The sequence below is a fragment of the Aplysia californica genome, unplaced genomic scaffold (genome assembly GCF_000002075.1).
Source record: "Aplysia californica isolate F4 #8 unplaced genomic scaffold, AplCal3.0 scaffold00078, whole genome shotgun sequence".
Classification (NCBI taxonomy): Eukaryota; Metazoa; Mollusca; class Gastropoda; order Aplysiida; family Aplysiidae; genus Aplysia; species Aplysia californica.
In genome coordinates this window covers 37,637-61,438 of record NW_004797348.1, presented here as the reverse complement: position 1 = coordinate 61,438, position 23,802 = coordinate 37,637, and the positions used below count along the sequence as shown (strand labels likewise).

The window sequence follows — 23,802 nt, the reverse complement described above, 5'->3', positions numbered from 1 at the left end:
AGAGAGAGAGAGAGAGAGAGAGAGTTGAAATTGTAGTTGTCAGGGAAACATTATAATGCGCGAAGGTAATGAATTTAATACGGAAAAGCAGGGCCAAAGGGAGGGGAGTTACTGGGATACATTTAAGGTTGTGAGACCCAGTTCCAAATCCACATTCATCTTCATTTCTTTTATGTAACGTTTTGTCGTCTTTAAGAGATTAGAGTCTTAGTTAATGATCGCAGAAAATAAATTTATAAACGCGCGTGTACAATGTAAGTCTACGTAAAGTAAGCAGGCGGAATAGTGAGCATTTCAAAGATTGCACAATTACTCTGCGGGAATTTTAACAAAATGATGATCGGTTGTAGACATTATGAATGATTAGCATGTAATGAAAGCAAATATCAAATACAGTAAACTATCCTATCTTAATAACTGAATAACTAATCATTGACCAAGGTCAGGGACCTGGAATGTTGATTAACCTGGCCTTCGGCCTTCACCACAGAATTCTACACTAAGTGTAGAATTCTGTGGCCTTCACACAGTTTGCGCACTGCGCTCCAAACGCCGAACATAGGGCATGGGGCAAAACTCTGGCAATATTTATCTCTGGACAAGCTTGAGAGTACTGTGCCTTGAACCTTGTGTTAGTTATTTGTTATTGTCATCACACCGACCACTCTGCCGGTGTTTTTACGTAAAATTGTTTTGACTCAACAGCCCTTGCCGGTTGCCGTCGTATCTTTTCTTCATCAGGACTCATGAAAGACATTTTGATAATCGAACCCTTCTTTGGGGGGTCTCACGGGCAACTTGTGAAACTACTTCTGTCTGATCATGAAATTGCACACCGTGCTGAAATTCTGACTTTGCCAGCGAAGAAGTGGCATTGGCGAGCCCGGACGTCAGCTTTGTATTTCAGCCAAACAATTCCTTCTGGAAAAAACTACAGGTAATCTAGATCTAGATCTAGAATCTAGATTTCTAGATCTAGAAAATCTAGGCATATAGGCCTACGTAATTTAAACTTATCATAGTAAAGCTACTTGAAATCCCCCCGCCCCCACCAAAACCCCCAGGAGCCACTGGCACATTTCCACACTTAGGTGGCCCACATGGGCCATTTGGGCCATTTAATGCGTTGTTTTTTCAATGTATTTCGTACGTGGTGTTGTCCCAACTTGTTCTCATTTATTTTTTCTCACTTTATCCCTTCTTGTTAATGTTTTCCTGAGGCATTCCATCTCGCACACATTTCTACAGATTTGATTGTTTGTCAGCGTGTTCCTGCAGTTCAGTGTTATTGTTATGCAGTAGACTTTGATCGTCTGCGAACAGTATTTCATTTAGAATTTAGGTTCTCCAGATGTAGGCTTGCTTCTTTCATCAAACGATATATTACGGTATAATTGAGTTATTTCTTTGTTTACTCTATGTATACTGTGTTGGATACAAGATGAAGATGTGTAGCTTCTTTTAGACTCTATTGTTAATCTTTTTATTTTTAGCATTAGATTGGAAAACTATACATTCTCAATTTAAAACATATGATTGATGAACTTTGTGTATTTGGGGGGGGGGGGGGAACCAAATACAGGGGAGAAAACTCGCAATTTTGTAGGCAAATAAGAAATGTTCTAGGGGAAATCATATATATAACGAAGTGACTATTTCTCCGAACGGTTTCCGGCTTCCGGTCTCGTGATATTTTGCCTATTTATTGCGAGAGTTTGGCGCCAACTTTCATTCTGCCTCTGCCCTCTGGTCTGGGAAGGAACACCGCATGGCAAGCCCGCCTACAGACAGCCTTCACTAACACCCACCACACACCCACCACCATCATGCACATGTACACACACTAACTAAACATGACCAGTGGGCAACTTTTGAACGTATGAGGAGTTGAGCTGTGGATGGAGAGACAGTGTGAGTGAAAGAGCCGGTGAAAGTGAAAGGAAGAATGTGCGAGTGTATCCACAGGTGACAGCAACTACAAGACGACACCGACCCTCCCCTGGCCTGGTCCACAGCTCACGAACGAAAGGAATGCAGCCCAGGCAGTGTTTTGCCTGTATTATTGTCCATGGTTCACAGGGTGCAAGGGAATGAGTGAGGTTTTCTTTGTGTGTGCCTGGAGGGAGGGGGTGGGGGATGAAAGTCATGCGGACGGGGAAGAGCCGCGAGAGAGAACACGGGAATTGAATGATTGAGTGAAACTGGAAGAGATGAACGACTCATGAGCCCTGGAGTGAATGGATCCTGTGTTTCTATTTTTGTATACTTTGAACTGTTACTGAATACAGGCTGAAATTTGAAATAAGGCCCGAAAAACAAACACACACACATACTCCTCACTCTCCACTTACTACCACACACAGACACACTCACACACGCACATACATACACACACACACACACCCACACACACACACAGGGGCAAATTTTTGGGTCTGTATCTATTTCAATTTTCAAGAGCTAGCTAGTCTAGAGATTTTTAGATGAGTGTAAAAACGTGAAAAAGAAAGGTTTCACAACAGAAAGAAATCAAAATTAGAACAGTCCACACACAACAACAAACATTAACAAATAAGGGCGTGTGTCCACCTGTCCAAAGAAGATTTGGCTGTTTTAACCCTAAATGTGCGTAATTTTAAAAAAGTGCAGGATATTACATGTAAATTATGGAATCACACACATTAAGGGACTTGCCAGTGTCAGTACATTGATCACAGCAGTGTCAAACGCAGATGCCAGTTCTATGTGTCGTTATCAATAACCCTCCGTAAAAAGAGCAGCACCCTTCATAGGCAACATACGTCATATCTGTAGAGAAAAACTGTTTGGAATTGCAGCATTTCTTTTTATAAATATTTACTGCGGACATTTTTTGGACCGATTGAACCATATTGTATACGAACAATCTTTGGTAGGCCTATACTATAATTATAGATCTATATAATATCCGAAATTTGCGGGAAAGGATGAGATTTCACAGTGTTCGGAGAAATAGTGCCCAGCTTTATTTTCCCGAACGTTCGGAGAAATAGTGCCCAGCTTTATTTTCCCGAACGTTCGGAGAAATAGTGCCGGCCTATATATAATGCCCCTGTGGGCCAATAAACACTCCGTTCCACTTATATTCAGGCTAGGGCAAGCTGTTTGACACTAAGTGGCTATTCGGACTCGAGTCCGAACAGCCTCTGGAGGCTATTCGGACTCAAATTCCCATGTGCGTGCGCAACAATCACCGGTTGTAACGTAAGCGAGGTCTTTACTCGAGTCCGAATAGTCTCCCGTTGCTATTCCGACTTTAAACTGCTGGTAGTGGTAGGCTATTACACTGTTTTCACGACTACAAAGGGATCAAAACATAAAATTCATCATCAGTCCTTAAGACAGCCCCCCCCCCCTCTCTATCTCTCTCTCTCTCTCTCTCTCTCTCTCTCTCTCTCTCTCTCTCTCTCTCTCTCTCTCTCTCTCTCTCTCTCTCTCTCTTTCTCTCTTTCTCTTACTTTTTCTCTCCATCTTACTTCCCCAGGCCCGCGCCGCCCCACCACCTTCACCCATTTTTTTTTTCATAGATTATTCCCTTCCATACCGTTGCCCACTGCCCGGCCCTACTATTGTATTATCTTTTATAAAGAAAAGACCACAGTTCGCACGGGGTCACCATGGTCGGCGTCCATTTGTTGTAAGTTCGAGATCGTAGAAACCGAAGAAAGTCAAGGTCGAATTACTTCTGCTTCACATCCGGTACATCTAGTGATTGCGTGCACACGCATTGGAGTTTGAGTCCGCATAGGCCTAGCCACAGAAGGCTATTCGAACTCGAATTCAGACTCGAGTCCGAGGAGGCTGCACATTAAGACTTGAGTTGGAATAGCTGCGGCCTTGACATCATTAGCCTCATTAGGAAGTGGTTATTGAGAATAATCTAGATCTATGTCTCGCCATTCCTCACCCCCTCATTTTACCAGAAATGACCCTAGAGGGATCAAGGGCTGAGGTTAGCGGACATGGGGGGGGGGGGGGCAAGAAAGTACGTATAGTTATTTGGGGGGGGGGGGGGCAAAGAAAGTACCTATAGTTATATGGGGGGGGGAGGAGGGGCTGATGCTCCACAGCATCATGTTCGTCACTGTTTGTGTCCAAATAGTCAGTCAGGGTTGTCAGTTTGGAGCCAAATCCCAGAAATTTGGCTCCTGTGGATCGCGTCTGGCCCGGAGAATTTCATTTGGCTCTCTGCTGGCTCTTTTTTGGCTCCAAACTCCAAATGTTCAAGAAGAAAGGGAAAAAAGAGGCAAGAAAACTTGGAAAAGGAAAGAATAAAAGGAAAAAAAATGAAAGTGAAGAAAAGAGCTTGGACTGTTTAATTATTAAACTAGATTTAGTTAACACGATTTAATTCCCTCGCCCATTTGGTCTGAATAATTTACAACCCTTCTACTGTCGTGCGAGAGCATTTATATTGTTTTGTGCTTCTGTTCTGTCTTGTTTCATTTGTACACGCTCTCTCACTGTTCCTTTAACCATAATTTTATTGTGTGCAGGCAGAGAGTGAGAGGCCTGCTATCGTTAAGAGTGTAAACAATGAATGCTCCGACTGGTGGCCGGTCCCACTCCCGCTCAGTAACGTCGGTAGTGAGCCTTTTTTTTTCTTTACTGGAGAGGCGAAAAATTGTTTTTACATAATAATTATTATTCGTTCCCAACCACATGCGGTAAGCCACCAAGGGCCTAGATCTAGGTGATTTTATCGGCCTGCGAGAGGTCGGGGAGAGTCCTCACCTCATGCCCACACCAGGGTGGGAGCTGTTCTCGCCGGGGGGGAGTGAGAATAGCGAGACATGGGTTATTCTCACTTGGGGTGAGAATAAAGGTGGCCTTGACATTATAGATCTCTAAATTATACCATCCATATATAATATGTCTTTCCACTTTTCTTACCATTCTTTATGACTCCAGGTTCCATCATGTGGCCTCCTTGATGATGTTTCTGTGCCAATATTTTGCTCAGGAAACTTTTAAACAAGAAGCTGAAATTGAGACTTCATATATATTATATATATATATATATATATATATATATATATGAGAATGGTACTTCCACAAGGCTGATAGCTTCACCAAAAACTGTAATCCAGCTGCTGGATACACACACACGCACACACTCACAAAACACACACACGCCCACACAAACACTCCCTCACATACACACACTCACACACGCTTACACACACACACACATACACACACAAGCAGTCGGCGATGGAGCCAGCTACCTCGCATCACCTAGTGGTGTAACCCATCACGCGGACAAAAGCCCCAAGAGAAAGTGCAATATCTTGGTAGTAGAGAATCTATGGCATAGTAAAAAATGTATTGGTGCACGCAATTGCGTTCATATACAGTAGTCTCCGCCTAAGATCCCACCGCTTACGATCCCAGTTCGCTTAAGATCCGGCTGTTTTAAGAAAACAGAATATTTACTATACAAAAGTCACCCCTAAGATCCCGCTCTGATTCACTCTGAAGGTCTACATTCGGCTAAGATCCCGCATTTCAGATCATCATTTTGCGGAACAAAAACGCGGGCGGGACAGCCGATCAATCAAGAGTGAAAAGTTGAGATCAATAAACTGTCCGTGGCGTCAAAGATCAGCCACTATCATGAATGTGATCACATACATGTTGTAAAACTCGATGAAGTGATACAATGTTTGCCCCAGACGGGATCACAACGGGGTGTGAACTGACCGACACGTTTGTTTTCCCCGAACATCGCACTCACACCTGAGCTCTCCCCCTAAACTTACATCACTCGCTGGATGGGTAGGGCCTACACGTTCGCTCCAGGTGGGATCACATTGAACTGTGAACTCTTCCCTGACCATTGCAGAAGTTGTCTCTACTCCCGAATTTGCGAGACAGACTGGGGGGGGGGGGGGGGCTCGGTCAGAGATGGAAAGCTATAAATTTTTGACAGGTATGGGGGAGGGGCAACTGGATAAGTGTAGAATTTGAGACTCATGATAGGATAATAAGTGAAAATGGCACGTCTCATCCCACTATACACTGTGATAGGTCATCAAGGTTAACCACTCTTTGCTCGCCATACGTCATAAACCCACCCAGCGGTCACGTCAGTTCATTTTAGAGTGGAGGGAGACCATTTTATCGATTGTGAGTCTTAGCATGGGTCACCATAGATTCTTCCATGGGTTTGTCGGTTAAGATCCCGGTTCGCCTAAGATCCCGTATTTCCTTGCTCCCGAGCACCGGGATCTTAGGCGGAGACTACTGTATTAGACACTCCCGCTGGTGAAAGGCACTGTAAGCTGGCTTTTCTGATTCTGAACTGTGATGGAAGGTCAGTTGTCATGTCTACTGGAGACTAAAAGGGGATTGTGTAACCCTGTACACAACTCTTTTTTTTGTGGCAAAAAGGACCAATGATTGCCCACGGTACATTTCAAGAAACACTGTATGTTTTTATTTTTTTTCAGCTTTTAGAAAAGGCCTACAAAAAGAGGTAGAGGCAAGCCAATAGTAACATACACACAGAGATTCTGCACAGTTGGAAGATGAGAAAAGACAAGAGAATATTATAGTATGAATTTTAGAACATGACATCCAAACAGAAAACTGAATGGCGTACCAAAATTACTGATGGCTTTTCCAGATCTGACACTTGAAGAGGAAAAAAATGTTTCTGCGTTTAGAACATTGTCCCCATTTATATGAGTATATCTAATTATGGTCTTGCATTTTGGAAGTGATCTTATGACTTTTGATTATGATGTGTTTCAGGTACTTATTTTCAAGTTCTGTACTCAACCTGGCTGAACTGATTGCACTTCGGCCAGATTTGGCAGCTTTAAAAAAAATAATCTACTTTCATGAGAACCAGCTTATATATCCAGTGCGCAAGAGACAGGATAGAGACTTTCAGTACGGATACAACCAGATACTGTCAAGGTATTCATTTTATCAGAAAATGTAATAAAAATAAGTAACAAATTTTAGATTGTCCTTTGCTCTACATGCGCTTAACAACTATTATTACCCAACACACCTTTGTATACTCAGAAACATTCTTAGCTCCCCTGGAAGCATACAGTGCAAGCTTCGGATTTCAGGCTCTCAAGCATTTACAAACTGACAAGATCTTTCGCTGTCTTAGATAGCCGGGTACCTAGTTCCACCTGGATAAAGTGAGGAAAACTCATATAAAGTGCCTTTCCCAAAGACACAACTTCAGTTTCCTAATGAGATTTAAACCCATGACCTTACGGTTGCGGGTCAGGGAGCCTAACAACTAGGCCATGGATGTCACAGTTGTCTTCCGTTGTCTTCAGAGTCTCAAATTTCATACTGGTCACAGAGTAGAATGTTGACTCTTTGGTCACGATACAAAGTAGTTTCTGGTGCTATTGAGCTAGGTTGCTGATTTGGATTTGAAGTCTTAAATCTATAATAATTCTTAAGATCCACCATAATCACTAATGCACGCTATGAAGACCTGCTGCTTACCTGATCAGCGGTATGTTTTTCCTCTGACAATGCCGGACTGGGGTCACAGGTAGACATATATGTGATCACACAATCTGACAACAATTGGAAGGATTTTATTTTGGTAATTATGTGGTCATTCTTTAACTCTCTGCTGTTCATGCAGTACTATTTCGTATAAATATATACGATGGCTGGTGATGTGGTATTTCGCCCATAAAATACATTCACTTTTATACAGAAAATTTTGTAAGGTATTTTTATCAAATAATCAATAAAAGTAAAAATTTTTAAATGTGTATTGCTGTATTAGAATTGATGGTTTCATTATAAAATTCTCGCTCTGAAATTTCCAGTTTCAAGGGATATAACCGAGAATTTGTAGAATGCACAAGAACTGCCCTCATTTCTTTATTTTTCAACAGAATGAGGTGTCTTGTACACATTACATGCAGAATTGAATGTACTTTCTCATCAAATAATTGTAAACTTTAAATTGTAAAATATTTGTTTTCTTCTTTCTGATTTTTGGGTAGTCCGATTTCTGTTTCCGCATCTATTTTTAGTAACATGAAAATATGTCACACCTCAGTAAGAAAGCTTGACAAGTATGAAATCTATTGGCTAGGTCTGAAAAACCCTCTAATTCCCTTTCTATTGGTATATAAAATATGTCTATCTGAGAGGAGGCTCGAGGGCAAAAAGTCATGATATGAAATTTCCAGATTTAAGGGCAATAACTAGGGATTGTAGGATGTACTAGAATGGCTCTCATTTCTTTATTTTCCAACAGAATGGTGTATTTTTGACACATGTATACAGAACTGAATTCACTTTTCCATGAAATAATTGTAAACTCTAAATTCTCAAACACTTCCCCCCCCCCCCTTCTTTGTGAATGTTGAAAAAGTGTGATTTCTGTTTTTGTTTCTATTTTTAGTAACAAGCAAAAAAGGTCCCACTTCAAGACAGATTGACAAAAATGAAATCTATTGACTACGTCTGAAAGACCATCCAATTCCCTTCCCATTGAATATGTATATCTGGAGTAGATAAATGATTGCATGAGGATTGAGGGTATGGAGGACCCCTGAAACATAAATGAAGAAGCCAGAATAGGCAAAACTGCTCGGAGTTAAGACACCTCATGGTTTTTAAGTTTTATCTATATATATATCGGTAATAAACAGTTTTTGTTTTTAGAAATGTAAATTTTTTATGTCATATATATGTACTTTTTACTTGACAGATTAAAAATTTCAGGTCTTCCTGCTAAAAATATTTTCTCACAGAAAGTCCAGAATGTTTGTTTCTCACAAGAATGACTGAAGTTTGTGTAAAAATGTAATGTTTCCATGTGTTGCACTGAACTAGCGTTATTTGTCTTTTCACAGCATGGTTGCAGACTCTGTGATATTCAATTCTGAATTCAACATGGAGTCATTTTTGTCTTCAATTTCGTCTCATTTGAAGCTTATTCCTGATCATCGACCCAAAGGCATTGATGTCATGGTGAGACCTAAATGCAGAGTGCTGTATTTTCCAATATCATTACCAGTATGTGCCAAAGAGCTTCAAACAATCAGTGTGAAAAAAGAAAGGACTGACTGTGATTTACCCATAGACTTAAATTGTGTTGCAGATGTGAAAGAAGTGAATTGTGAAATGAATTGTACATACTCAGGTCAGCTGTGTTCAGGCTCCAGTAATTGTGGAGAGGAGCGAAAAAACATTGATTTTACTTCTGAAAAGCTCTCAGTAGCTGAAATAGGAGGTAGCCTGGAATCAAGTTTTGAAGACAGTGTTGATAAAAATACTCTCACATTGGAAAAGCAGGAAAATGATGAGCATAAAGAACACGGATTAACCAGAAGCAAGAAGCCATGTCATCATTCTCTTGTTCATATTGTGTGGCCTCACAGATGGTAAGCTGGAATATTTCTTACTTATTGTGTGTGTTTGAAAGGTAGCTCCTATTTAAGCAATGAAACCATTATGTTGATCTCATCGGTTAACTTTTAAAAGTTAGGAAGATAAAATTGCTCATGATACTCATCTATGTAATGGTAACACTGATATTTACTGGTGATTATTATAATGGCTTAGTTCTGCAACTATCTTATAGTTTGCTATTTTTTAGGATACACCTATTTTGTTGGCAAGAAGCCATAATATCGTGATGAAATATACTTTTTTGGTCCTTTTCTGAAGTTGAAGATATTAACTGCATACTTTTACTGAAATGGTCTCTCCATCCTAAAATATACATCTCTCTCTCTCTCTTTCTCTCTCTCTTTCTCTCTCTCTCTCTCTCTCTCTCTCTCTCTCTTTCTTTCTCTCTCTCTCTCTCTCTCTCTCTCTCTCTCTCTCTCTCTCTCTCTCTCTCGTTCTCTCGCTCTCTCTCTCTCGCTCTCCTCTCCTCTCCTTTCTGTGGGTTGCAAGACCAGCTGATTTGCTGAAATTCTGCTTTTGAATCTAAGAAGTCTATGGTTTTCTTGTCGGAATTGTGATGGTTTTCTTTACTCATTAATGTGTAATAACGAGGGTTAAAAAAAGATTATGTATTTGAAATGACTTATGTTACATCTAGTTGGGTGTGAAAAACAGATTTTTTAAAAGTCTACCATATGTGTCACGGCGTGACAGAATCAGACGCTCGTCAATTTTTGAGCATATGAGTCTATTGGTATATAATCTTAAAGCATGTTCATTCGCCTTCCTTTAGGTGAAAAAAAAATCCATCTATTTTGAATAATAGTCTAAATATTTGCGATTGAAGGAGGTCAGGGTCGCCTGGTTTCAGAGGTAAAATTAGCAAGAAAATGGCCGCCAAAGTTTGGTAACTTCCATAGCCTGAGAGTCGTTGGAAACTGAAAATTTACATTTTTTGTGTCTTTGATCAATGTTTTTCTGTAAAATACACTCAAAAATGTGTTTATAAATGGACATAAAAGGTGTTTGGCCAAAAAAAAGAAAATTAAACAAAAATTGCCCATTGGCCCAAAAAATGCTGATTTCTTTGATTTCATTATTTTGACGAGCGCCTGGTTTCATCACAGTGCCTCACATATGAAATATCATTAAGGTTTGTCTTCATTTTGTGAAGTGTTTAATTTAACCTCATTGTTGTGTAATAATATAGTATTGGATATTTATTTTCAGGGAGCATGACAAGGATCCGGAAGCATTCTTCAATGCTCTGTTTTCCCTAACAGAAGAAGGTTTGGATTTTAGGGTGTCTGTGGTAGGGGAGGCCTTTTCCGAAGTACCTGATATATTCCTGAGAGCAAAATCTCACTTGCAAGATAAAATACTGAATTGGGGATATCAGACAAGAGAGGATTACCTGTGCATCATAGATGAAGCTGATGTAGTAGTTTCTACTGCACAACATGAATTCTTTGGAGTTTCCATGTAAGTACACAATGAATTGTTCTAGACACAAAACATATGAATGTGAGGCATCATGGGAAAATCAGGCGCTAGTAATGAAATCAAAGAAACAGACATTTTTTGGGGCGGCTCAACATTTTTTATTATAATTAAAAACATTTCTGTGTTGATTTTACTGAATACATTGATTACAGGGGGAAAAAATTTAAATTTTCAATTTCCAAGGACTCTCAAGCTATGGAAGTCATTAAAATTTGGCAGCCTATTTCTTGCTTATTACTTTACCTATGAAATCAGGCAACCCCACATCCTTCAATCGCAAATACCTCGATGTTTGTTAAAGATAGGTGGGTATTTTTTTTTCTTTAAAAAATATACAAATGAACAACCTTTAAGATGACTCCAATAACTTTATATTCCCAAAACCTGATGAGTGCCTGATTACACCACATCGTGAGACACATATGATTTTGTGAAATTTTAAAATCAATCCACCATTCTGTAGTTATCTCATTTGTCTTTTTTGTAAGTGCATGTGTTATTTGTTACCAAAACTATATACTTAAAGCAAAGTGGGAATATTTCATAAATCACCTGACCTTGCCAGATGGACATATTATTTTGCCAAAACACGTCTGCTGGGACATTTTAGTGACCTACATTCATCACTTTTCAAGGACCCTGAGCAAGTATTGAGTGCTGTCGGCATGGCTGACCACTTATGACGCCACAGTGCCAATAGGAAAAGAGAGAGAGAGAGATGGACATACTGTGAAAGTACTATTTCCAGCATTTGAGACTTGAATTGTTGCTTTTCTTGCTCTTCAACCCTTAGCCATGAGGTGGTATAGTTGCTTGACATCTTCCACTTTTGTGTACTTCCATAAAGTGCATTTTCTCTTTGTGTGATCTCAGAGAGAGAAAAGTAGCTGTGAAGTCAGTTAGTGCTGGACAGTGGAAAGGGGGGTATTGAAGATGCTGTGGCTGGATTCTGAATACTTGAAAATTCAGTGGAGTCTGTTGAGGCATCGATGGTCTGGTGGTTGGGCTCTCAGATTCACAACCGTACGTCATGGGTTAGAATCCTGTCGGAAACCTGACATATGATTGTTTGTATCCTCGGAAAAGGCGCTTTACACGAATTTTTCTCACGTCACCCAGGTGAGAATGGGTATCCACCTACAGACAGTGAAAGATCTTGTCAGTTTGGTAGTGTTTGAGCTCTAATCAGCTGCTTGCACTGTATGCTTCCTTGGAAGCTGAGAATTTTTCTGAGTATTCTATGGTCTGCTGGGGTAATGATATTATAGTGTAAAGCGCTATGAGCCTGCTGTAGAGTGGGGTTATGCGCTCTACAAATGCTATTTATTATTATTATATTTGCAATAGATAGTTGCTAGTTGTTTTCATAGGAGGTTATCACCATTTTTATTTCTTAGAGACAATGACAGATAAATGAAGCAATTATAATCTGTCACAGAAATTTACATCTTTTAACATCCATATCGTCAGGTTGGAAGCTGTGAGCAGAGGATGTTTTCCCTTGTGCCCTAAACGACTGGTGTATCCTGAAATATATCCTGGTAAGAGAATTATATCCAGCTATTTTTAAGCCCCCCCCCCCACACACACACACAAATGGCACTCTAGAAACGACTCTGATATCAATTAAATTTTTTTTTTTTTAAACACACCTCAACAGCACCTCCATCAGGAAAAAAGGCCAAATGGTGATTACAATATGTGAGGAATCATGGTGAAATCAGGCGCACGTCAAAATATTGAAATTGAGTATGAGGATTCCGTCATTTTTCTAACGGTGTGGCAGTTTTTTTTCGAATTTTTGCTTTCTGGCTCAACATCGTTTATTTCCATTTAAAAACACATTTCTGTGTTAATTTTTCTGAATAACCTTGATTAAAGGAACAGAAGATGTAAATTTTCATTTTTCAAGGAGTCTCCAGCTTTGGAATTCACCAAACTTTGGCTGCCATTTTCTTGCTAATTTTACTGCTGAGGAAAAAAAAACAAAAAAAAAAAAAATAATACAAAAACAAACAAAACAAAACCAAAAAAACCAAACAAACAAACCCCGTCACCAGTCGCAAATTTATCGACTTTAATTCAAGTTAAATAGGTATTTTTTTCATCAAAAGATAGACAAATGAACAAGCTTCAAGATGATACCAATAACTCCACATACCCAAAAATTGATGGGCACCTAATTCCACAGCGTTTTGACACATATTATCAAATTATTGTAATAAGGCTTTCATTGAGATAGAAATGTCAAAATATATAACATCAAAATGTCACCTAATAGAAGCTGGCAGAAAAATGTCCACCCATCGAACAATGGCGGTGAGTGTCATAGAGTCAGTGTCTGGTGGGAGACTCGTGCCGTAAGTCATTTCTGTAAACAGTACACCACAACAGGTGAACGGTCAAAGAAAACCGACAATGCAAAGTGTAACGAGCGGCTCAGAGCACACAAGAAAGGCTGCTTCAAAACCTTGGACGGAACTGCGAGTGCCAGAGAAATTGAGGCAGCGCAAGTATGTTAGCGGCGTTCCATTGAAAGTTAACAGAGCTATGTTTCAGCAGTTTCTGTTTGTGACTTAAAGAAAGTGATAAAAATTAATTAGCCCAAGCCATATGAAAATAGAGACATGTGAAATAAAAGAGTGTTGTGTGGCACAGAGGCTTGAGAGAGTTCTGAGGATTTTAAACAAAACAAAAAATAAAAGGAAGACTTCTTTAGGAGGTACAGGGGAGGAAAAGCTTATTTAGACAAATAAGGCACGCCTAGAAATATTTCAAAAGAGCAATTAGATTCAACAAAAACTTGAAGAAAGCTGTTTGGGCCACTTTTTATGACTGTGCTTCTAAAGATGAAAAGCAAAATCATAAAAAATACTCGGAGGGGCATGGTTATTTGTTTTAGAAAATGAGGCAATGCTAGGATGGATGAATAAAAGCCTCACACTCACAGAGAGTGAAGGTTAGAACCTCTTTTTCATCTGAGGTGGTAGAACAAATAAAGGAAATTGTGAAAGCACATCAATGAGAAGTGTTGAGTAGGTGCGCAGAGGAAAAATACTCAAATTACAAATGAGACTTTGCATGGCATGGTGTGAGCAAGATGTCCATCCAAATCTTTATTTGTTAATTTGAAGAGAATGTCTGTTTTTCTTGCATTAGGGATAAAGAAGTTTAATATGGACTGGCTATTAAACAAAGAAAGTTTTGGGAACATTTTTGTCTGACTATTGGACTATGATCATGTCACTTTAGTTTCTGTGATGAAGAGGAACAAGCAAAGAGTGTATGATTGTATGCTCAAAATATTGTTAAAAAGCTGGAAAGGACTAACAGATTAAAAGGATATTGCAAAGTAGCCAGAAGTACAACAACTGTAAGAGCAAAAAATGCAAAGAGAGGGCGACAGATTATAAGTGAATGGTGAAGGTGAAATGAAACTCGAAAGTAAAAAAAAGTGTTGTATTTCAAGTTATTTCCACTGTTATAGGTACTCAAAAACAAAAACTGAAAGTGCCCTGTTTCTATTCTTCTCCTACCCACTGTGTAAAAGTTTTTTACTGATCAGTTTGAAACAAACATAATTAATGTATTTTGATTTTTAAGAACTTTATGGATCTTTAAATTTTGCAAAACCACACAGTGTGCAAAAGGCCCAATAGCCAACTTTGCAGTGTCATAAGTAATTTTTTAAAAATACCAGCAAAGCTACAAATTTTGCAGACAGAGTCATGCACACTGTTAACAAATCCATATTTTTAGAGGTTTCAAATGAATACAACAGTCAACACTGGCAATTTATTAAGTCTAGAATGGCTTTTGGGCAAACATGTAAAAAATATAACTGTGTCACAACACAGTGGAATCAGGCGCTCGTCAATTTTTGGGCATATGGAGTTATTGGTATCATCTTAAAGGTTGTTAATTTGCCTTGCTTTCGATGAAAAAGTATCCATTTATCTTTAATAATAGAAGTCGAGGTACTTGAGATTGAAGTAGGTGGGGTCGCCTGGTTTCAGAAGAAAAATTAGCGAGAGAATGGCCGCCAAAGTTTGGTGACTTCCATAGCTTAAGAGTCCTTGGAAACTACAAATTTACATTTTTGTTCCTTTATTCAACGTTTTTCCTTAAAAATCTACTCCTTAAAAATCTACACATAAAAGTGTTTTTGAATTGACATACGAGGTGCTGAGCCATAAAGCAAAAATTCGAAAAAAATGTCCAAACTGGCCGGAAAATGCTGATTTCCCGGATTTCATTATTTTGACGAGCGCCCGATTTCACCACGATGCCTCACAATTGGTAGGTAATAATAGGAATTTTTTCCACAGTGCTGCTACTTATTCAATAGCCCTACTACGATGATTTATGCCATTCCCTGTTCATCTGTTCCATGGATTTGCCACTGTTTTTGCTTATAATGTAAGATAAAATATTATGTTTCTGTTGATTTTGACATAGGATATTTCTGTTATGTCTTTTAGGCTGCTTAGAGATAGAATTGACCTCAATGAAGTTGTCCTAGATTTGTTTGACCCAGATGTCCATCAATGTGGCACAAAATATTTAGGGTTCCAAATGGGCTTCCTCTTTGAATTAGAGTTGGGTCGCGAGGGCGAGAACGGAACTGAATCGCCACTCTTGCCTGCGGAACGCGATTCCCGATTCACTTCAGCAGAACGCAGAACAGTGTCGCCTTCTGATTCCTGATTCACTCCCCTGTCGCTGTCACCACCTTGCAGCTTATGTTTTTGTAACCTACTGCTGAGTCGAATCGCGAGCGCAAAAACGGAACGGAACATTTAGTATGGCTCCCCTTATTTTACAAAAGATAGGTATAGTTCAACCCCCCTATTAAAACAAAATGAATGGGTTCCAACCAATGGACAGAAAGAATTTTATAGAGCCATTGTTTTAGCGAATCATGGGGTGGGGGTGGGGGGGGGGGGGTGTGAATTTATGGGGTCGCTAATTGAGGTCAGTAGATAAAGCAGCGCAACAAAGAGTGTGGGGCGGAGAGGATGGCAGGACAACAAGAGTGGGACTTGCCCTAGCCAAGTGGCATTGATATGACACTGTTCCGTTTCAGTCAGTGTTCCGCCGGAGTTCCGCGAGCTCTCTCGTACTCGCGATTCTTTGAAGCTGACTGAATCACGAATCGCCACTCTCAAATTTGGCGAGCAGGATCCAGCTGTACTTTGCATGTTAATTTTATAGTTGATATTATTATTAAACATATGATAGAGAATGAACTAATGATTTCATTTTATGTAGAAGGACTGACAAGGAAATATAACATCAGTGTACTTTAAAATTTAAAAGGATTGTCAGTAACGCCATTTGGGAAGTTTTTCTTCCTTTCCCTTCCCCCCTCCTACCCTTGCACATTGTATGAAGTCACTGGTAACAGTCTGTGTAAAATAAAATAAAAAGTACTGAGCAAGAGTAAAAGTGCACGCCATCAACAGTGTTCATAATTGAAATGATACCTTATAGACTTTGTCTCTTTCTCTATTTCTTCTCTTGTTTCTAGACGAATGCCTGTACTCCACTCAAGCTCAGCTGGTGAAGCGTCTCAAAAGATTTTGTTCTTTCCCAAAGAGTGTAAGAACTGACAAGTTCAAAGTGAGTCACCATGCTAAAAATCTTCTTTTCTAGTTGTCTGAGGTTTGTTATTTCCTGAATACATGTTATTTAATAATATATATATATATATATATACCGACACGCAGAACTCACACGGCCGGCTATACAGTGGAACTTGGATTCAACGAGCTCGGGTGCAACGAGAGGGGATGGATTCCCTGTTTTTTTTGTTCTTTAAAATCAATAACAATAACCCGGATTCAACGAACACTTAAATCATTAATCTCAGATTCAACAAGGTTGCTTCCTGGGTGAACACCCCCTTCCCCCCCTGCAGACGTGGCTTCTCTCATTTTTATCCCACAATGAACTTTATCTCTTCCCGGAAACCATCCATTGCACCTGCATCATGAACTATTATTCACTGAGCGGATTGCATGTGACCAATCAGTGACCTTCTTTCACACCCACTACCCACACATGCGTTGTTGGCACACTCATGTGTCTACTCTAATGTGTGTCGGGGTCGGATAGGCGGCCTGCACATGTGTTACTGGGGAGGGGGGGGGCACCATCGGTCCGGGCGTGGAACGCCGCAGATACAAACGTGTCTGTCTTTTTTACCCCCGGCAGCTGATTAATATTACAATGATAAGCTAGTCTTGACGTAGATTTACGTAATGAATTGTGGGCTGGTGTGTGGAATCGAAAGTTGCTGTATGCTAGGCTCTACACAGCAACACAACTTTTTGGCAAACAATCGAGATGACACAGGCGTGCATTTGAACGAATCAGTTTTTTTTTTGCACAGCTCATAATATGCAGGTGTTTCAGGCACCACTTGTTACTTCTCTTATCTACAAAAAACCTCATGTTTTCTATAACGAACACTTGGAATCAACTAGATTTTAGGTCAGGCCCAGCGACCTCTATGAGTCCTAGTTCCACTCTCTATATATATACATACACACGCACACACACACACACACACACACACACACACACACACACACACACACACACACACACACACACACACACACATACACACACACACACACTATATATATATATATATATATATATATATATATATATATATATATATATATATATATTCATATACTTTTTTTTTTTTTTAATAATTTTTTTATACAGTCAAACCTGTGTAAGACGGCCACCCATTGTCAAGGTGAAAAGTGGCCGTATAAGACAGGTGGCCGTTTTAGGCAGGACTGATCAAGATGAAGAAAACAAACCATTCCCATCTGAAGTCCCAATCGAGAGTAGCCGTATTGTTTCTTGTTTTTGTTGTTGTTGGTTTGTATTTTGTTTGTCACTTTTATTTTGTTGCTGATTTTGCGCAAGAGTGACAATAAAACGAAATGTATCAGACGAGGAAGACTGAGTACCATGTTAAAACAAACACATGGGTTGCCACCACTCGGAGAACGAGTGATGCGTTCATGTTGACGTCCATTGTTTCTTTGTTACAGACTGGGTAAACAGTGACCACTCATCTCTTACGATTTGTGTATGAGTTCTGGGCGGGGCTTATGGGTTATGAGGGATCACATGCTTACCTCACCAGCAGCTGAAAATTGGTACCTATTGGTCAACAGTGGGAGGGGCCTACCCAACATGATAGGTTGGAGGGACTACCTAACAACAACGACAGGTGATTGAATTATGACAGCTCGCCCACAACGCCAGGGGCCAGTGCACAATTTATGACAAAACGTAATGAAGTCCCTAAGGTGGCTGTCTAAGACAGGTGTTATTACTTAGTGTGATAGGGGTTGTGTGTTAAAATATGGTGGCCGCGGCCGTGTTGGACAGGTGCCTGTTGTACACAGTTAAATTATATAGAAAAAACGCAAGGGGGGAAACGGAAAGTGGCAGTCTTATAAAGGTGGCCGTCAGGGCAGGTTTGACTGTATATAAATATATATATTTATGTTTACTGAAAGGTGAGGACCTCATGAGGGTCATAGATGTCATGAAATAGATGTTTCATGAATTTTAGTCCATCTTTGCACACTTAATTTTTGCATGTAGTCATCAAATGCCAGAGCAAGTCGTTGAATGATTTTTGAGACATGATGGTGTTTATTGGGGAAATATTAACTCATATATTACAGTGGCGACAAGCACTTACGGAAAAAATAACAATAGAATGATAACATTTCAATTTTATTGCCAGCTGCAGCTGCATTCATTATTAACTTGAACTCAAAAATAGAAAAAGGGAATAAAGTGGTGTTTTGTATTTCGAAAGACTTAATATTCGACATAGTATTGTACAAGACAGGAGGCATCAAATACTTTTAGTAAATTTTAACTCTTTTATAAAAGAAAACAGTGTTTTTCTAACTTTCAACTAGAGAAAGGTTCCGGTAAATTTGTTACAAGGTCTTAAGTAAGCATTTTGCAGATATTTGAACTCTCTGAAAAATACTCACGTTTAAAGTTTGACTCGTACATAACACCAAAAAAATCATACAGCGTTTGTCTGCGGATAAAAAAATCAGCCTTTGCACTTTGACGAAAATGAAAGATGACACGAGATAATACAGTCTTCACTAAAAGTTAAGGACCACTTGCAAAAGTGCACGAAAAATAAAAACCGGCAAATCAAATTACTCATTATTTAATAAACATTTAGTTCATCAATCCATGAGTGCAGCAAAGAAATTTCATCACAATCGAAACCGAAATGCATGATTCCCAGGGCTCAAAAGGGACCCACTCTCAAAATCGAAAATCACAAAAGAAAGGCGTGGGGAATGTTGTTCCATTTTTGTTACAGCCATCCAAGCAGCTGCTGGCGGGCAAAGGGTAGTTCTCCCGAATTCTCTGATCAAGCTCAGCCTACAACTGGTCAATAGGATTGAGGTCTGGAGTGTTGGCTGGCCAGACCATGCGGGTAATCCGCACCTGCTGCACGAAAGTGTTGACGCCCTGGACCTGTGCGACGTGGCGTTGTCGTCCTGAAGGACAGCAGCAAGCCCAATCTGCTGCAGTGCCGGGACAACCAGAGGTCGAAGGATCTCCTGCAGATACCGCTGCCCTGTCAGGATGCCTTGACTACCTTGCCCTGAATGGTGGACACGTGCGCTTCTGACAATTCCATTGACATTCACGAACTTAAACTAGTCGTTTTCTTTGATATTGGTGAGACTTTGTGAGACCCTTTCTGTTGTGATTTTCTGTTTTGAAGGTGGGTCCCTTTAGAGCGCTGGGAATTATGCATTTCGGTCTTGACTGTGATGAAATTTCTTTTTTGCACTTGTGGATTGATGAATTAAATGTGTGTCAAAGAAGGCATAATTTGATTTCCTGGTTTTTAATTTTTGAGTTCACTTTTGTAAGTTGTCCTCAACTTTTTGTGAAGACTGTATAAGCAAGGTATATCTCTTTCATTTGTCAAAGTTAAATGGATTCATAATGACTATGAATGGGCACATGATTGTTTTGCGTAAGGATATAACGACATTCCATCACTTAAAATAGATACCAGTGGAGTCTCCAGAGCCACTGTGCAATATCATGTTTCGGAGCATACCTCTGCCCGTAAGTGGATTATCAACTGCTTCAATGGGTAAATTGCCAGCTTCCTTGGTTTCAAATGAAAAAGAAATAATGTATGAAGTAAATGATGGTTCAAAGATTGTGCAAGTCATAGAGGTCACCTAAACAAAGAAAAGTTTATATTTTTGCTAAGTTCAATTCGTGAAATTTTAATGTATTCTGAATGTCTGCTGAGGAAAGTGTGGTGTAAAATTTGGATGTATATGCCAACCCTCAATTAAAAACAAACACTAACACTAACACTGGTATTTTTGCTTAAATGCAAAATATGGTGTCTACCACGTCCTACATGATAACTCATGGGGATTTGTTACGCATTTCTCCATCTTGTGCGAAAAGGGTCAATGAATGTTGAAAATGGTCATTTTGCCACTGATTTTATTTTGACCATGTAGGATTTTCCCCATGGGAAGCATGCGAAAAATCTTTCACTGCTCACACATTTATCTCAAACATTCTGTTTTTGTGTTTGTTATTGTTAATGTTAACAGTGTTTCTTTCCTATGTCATCAGTCCAAGTTAGTCTGGGAAGTTAACCTACAGTCTGTGTTATTAAATTTTGCTTTTTCAGGGTCTGGCTGCTCGGTTTTCGTGGACATGCTTGCAAGCGGATTATAAAAACTTGTTTCCAGTTTTTGAAAATTCACCTCCAAGCTGATGAGAAGGACCTGGTCACGGCAACTTTATATTTTGTATTATGACGTCCATATTTTGCAGCTTTCATTTCATTGGTTATAGGGGTTTGTTTACAGTAAAGGTCTGGATCGATAACAACAAAAATAAAGGTAAACCTTGCCCTGAGGGATTATGAGACCTTCCGAATAGTTGTTTTCTTGATTTCAATGAATGAAAAAAAAGAAAACCCGGGAACCCCCATTGAATCCAAGTTTGTTGTATCCGAGTTCCGCTACATTTTGTAATATCATAATCAGCTATGTTTCTGTGTCCAGGAGGATTGTCAACATATACAATTTATTTTTAAATCCTTGAATCAGTGAAAATGTACTATCTGTTTTAAGTACATGAGTGATGAATCGTGGAAAAAAAAGAATTATCTTTAGATTTAGAATGAGGACTGGTCTTAAATCATTAATCATATATTTTAGGCTTTTTTGGTACTGTAGTAGGCCCCTACCTCCAATGTAGGAATGTTTTTTTGTTTTTTTTGTAGGTCAGGTTAAAAATGAAGGTAAATATCGGGGCCAGTTGCTCACAACAAGTTCGTAACACTCTCCGTTTCACTCCGTCTGGACCATAAGCTTTGTTTATATTTACACTTGGAAATGTCTTTTTAACCTTCCGCTCACTGAGCTCAACACACTCCGCCTTGCTCGACTCGTCTTTCTGCCTTTGTCTAATTTCACTTTGCTCTTTCTCAAAATCATAACAATCGAAACGGCAATAAAAGTTGTTTAGTTCATTGCATAGTCTCTTTCATTTTTTACCAGCACAGTCTCTTTCTCACTGCAGTATAACCTGTTATTTTTTTCAAAGAGGACCATATATTTCTCATATTGTATTTATGAAATTCGTTCTCAATTCTAGTTTTGTATACTCTTTTAAAGTGTTGGCCTCTCATTCAAATCCGGGTAGCGACCGAAAACTTTTCTTCTCTATAATTGTCTCCTTTCACCTCCTTTCCTTCTCTCTAACAATGTCTGTCGTCTGCTTTCGTATCCTCTTTCTACCCCCACCCCATCATCTCCTTTGCCCCCTCCTCTGGGCTCCTGACTCTCTCTGCAGCCTTTCTACTGCTACTCCTCGGCTCCTTCTGACTGCTGTCTTTCAGCCACACCCCTGATCTTCTGCTAGGAAAGATCTACACCTAGCCTTCTCAGACAAGGGCGAAAAATATCCGAAGGCCCGTGTGCAAGTTGCGCACGTTAAAGATCCCTTGGTTGTCTAAAATCGATGAGTAGGCTTTGGTCGCCACCTGGACAAAATTCAAAGTTTCCCACCGACCGAAAAAGTTTAATGTGTCCCGCGTGCTCATTATTATGACCTTGTGCAGTTGCGAGCGCCGTAAAACATTTACCTGAAAAAATCGCACAAGGCAGGGGTAGGCCACGGGAAACATGGAGGAGACGTGTGGAAAGGGACATGAGAGAGATGAAGCTCACTTGGAACGAGCTAGGAAGGATGGCTCGGGACAGAGATAAATGGAAGGAGCTTGTAAGTGTGGCGTATACCCTGCCAGGGGTGAAAGGCACTGATGATGAGGAATTCATCAAACATTGACCATTTTGAACTCAATTTTGGGGGCTTTAAAAGTACGAGAAAAGCGTGAAGCGTGGAGATAATGTGAGCGCTAGTGTGAAATCCTCTTAACGCGGTGACCTCGGTTGTGTAAATTGTTCTGAATTTTGTAGGCCAACATGATTCAAGCATGGTGGTTTCAAGTAGAAGCAAAGACACGGAATCGGCAATGACTTATTTTTGCAGAACCAGAAACATCCCTAAAGGCCAAAGACGTCTCAAACACATGTGAAAATTCCCAGTCAAGAGATAACGCGGATTACGGTGTAACCCGTCGCGAGAAAGTGAACGCACAGTTCAGAAATAATAATGTAACCTGGCTAAAAGAATACTGATCAACAGCAAAGATAGTACGTAGTTATGTAGACTCTTTGTCAACAGCTCGCCCTCTGTCGGTATCGATATATAGCTAAATGAGGCAGTTGAAGTGAAATCGAATGCTCGATACAACTGACACGACTTAAAGTTGACGCAGTAGAAGCTGCAGGCTACATGGGTCGTTACCGTAAGAGAGCACCTTTGGTACGAGAGGTCCTACTTCATTACTTTCTGTCTACCTGTATTACTTTTGTCAGCAGTAAATGACCATCATTGTGTCGATGTGCTTCTATTTACTCAAACAAACGAGAAACCTGTTTATTGTGCTCAACAGAGAAAAAAAAAGACAGATCAACAATACTGGAGGATTGTGAAAGAACAATTCGCAAAGTACGTAGATGTAGTAAATTACGGTAAGGAGAATGAGTTGTAAACTGTTCCACTAAAATGACACGTTTTATGTCAGCCTCCACTGATATTTATCACATTTCTGTAATATAATGGTCGTTTTTTAAGGACAAGCGGGCTAACCCAGATTTCGGGGGTTTCCAGAAATCATGACCTACACCAAAAGTGGGCATTGCCCTACCTATAGGACAAGTTTAGTTTCATTGGAGTGTGTTTGGTTACAGAGAAAACTCTCCTTGTCTTTTAAAGAAACTGAACTTGGAGCAAAAACTTTACCTTCGATTTTCTCAAAACAGCAATTTGCGGGATAGCCCCCTTGTGCTCAAAAGCGACCATATAATAATATATCGAAGTTAAAATAATGCATCCTTCTTGAATTCCTATCCCCCCCCCACACACACACACACGCACACCCTCGCGATGAGCATGGATAAGTATAGCATAGTGCTTCAAATAAAGTTTTTAAAAAACGAAACCCACCCGCATATTAAATACACTCACTCACACACACACAAGTGCACACACACACACACACACACACACACACACACACACACACACACACAAACACACACACACACACACATACACACACACACACACACGCACAACACACTGGTTCTAAAGCATCAGCTATTTTAACTCTATCCGTACGCCATTTTGCACCCCAGAGGTTGTATTCTTCACATTATAGAATAGCCTACTTCTAGTGCG

The 23,802-nt window shown here is 39.8% G+C and overlaps 1 protein-coding gene across 8 annotated transcripts in view; it reads left to right on the top strand.

Annotated features, from left to right (window-relative positions):
- LOC101854485 (glycosyltransferase-like domain-containing protein 1) overlaps window positions 1-21,526 on the top strand; it is a 25,485-nt gene extending 3,959 nt beyond the window's left edge. For 3 of the 8 annotated variants that reach the window (XM_035968713.1, XM_035968715.1, XM_035968714.1), the window contains exons 2-8: window positions 742-937; window positions 6,796-6,963; window positions 8,892-9,422; window positions 10,660-10,911; window positions 12,403-12,473; window positions 16,463-16,554; window positions 20,678-21,526. In XM_035968713.1, the coding sequence (XP_035824606.1) occupies window positions 742-937; window positions 6,796-6,963; window positions 8,892-9,422; window positions 10,660-10,911; window positions 12,403-12,473; window positions 16,463-16,554; window positions 20,678-20,764 (1,397 nt within the window). In that variant the 3' untranslated portion in view covers window positions 20,765-21,526. Of the gene's footprint in view, window positions 1-705; window positions 938-6,795; window positions 6,964-8,891; window positions 9,423-10,659; window positions 10,912-12,402; window positions 12,474-16,462; window positions 16,555-19,324; window positions 19,690-20,677 lie in introns of all 8 variants that reach the window. The other 5 variants (XM_035968712.1, XM_005094210.3, XR_004858337.1 and 2 more) reach the window with 4 other exon arrangements.
- The last annotated feature ends 2,276 nt before the right edge of the window (window positions 21,527-23,802 follow it).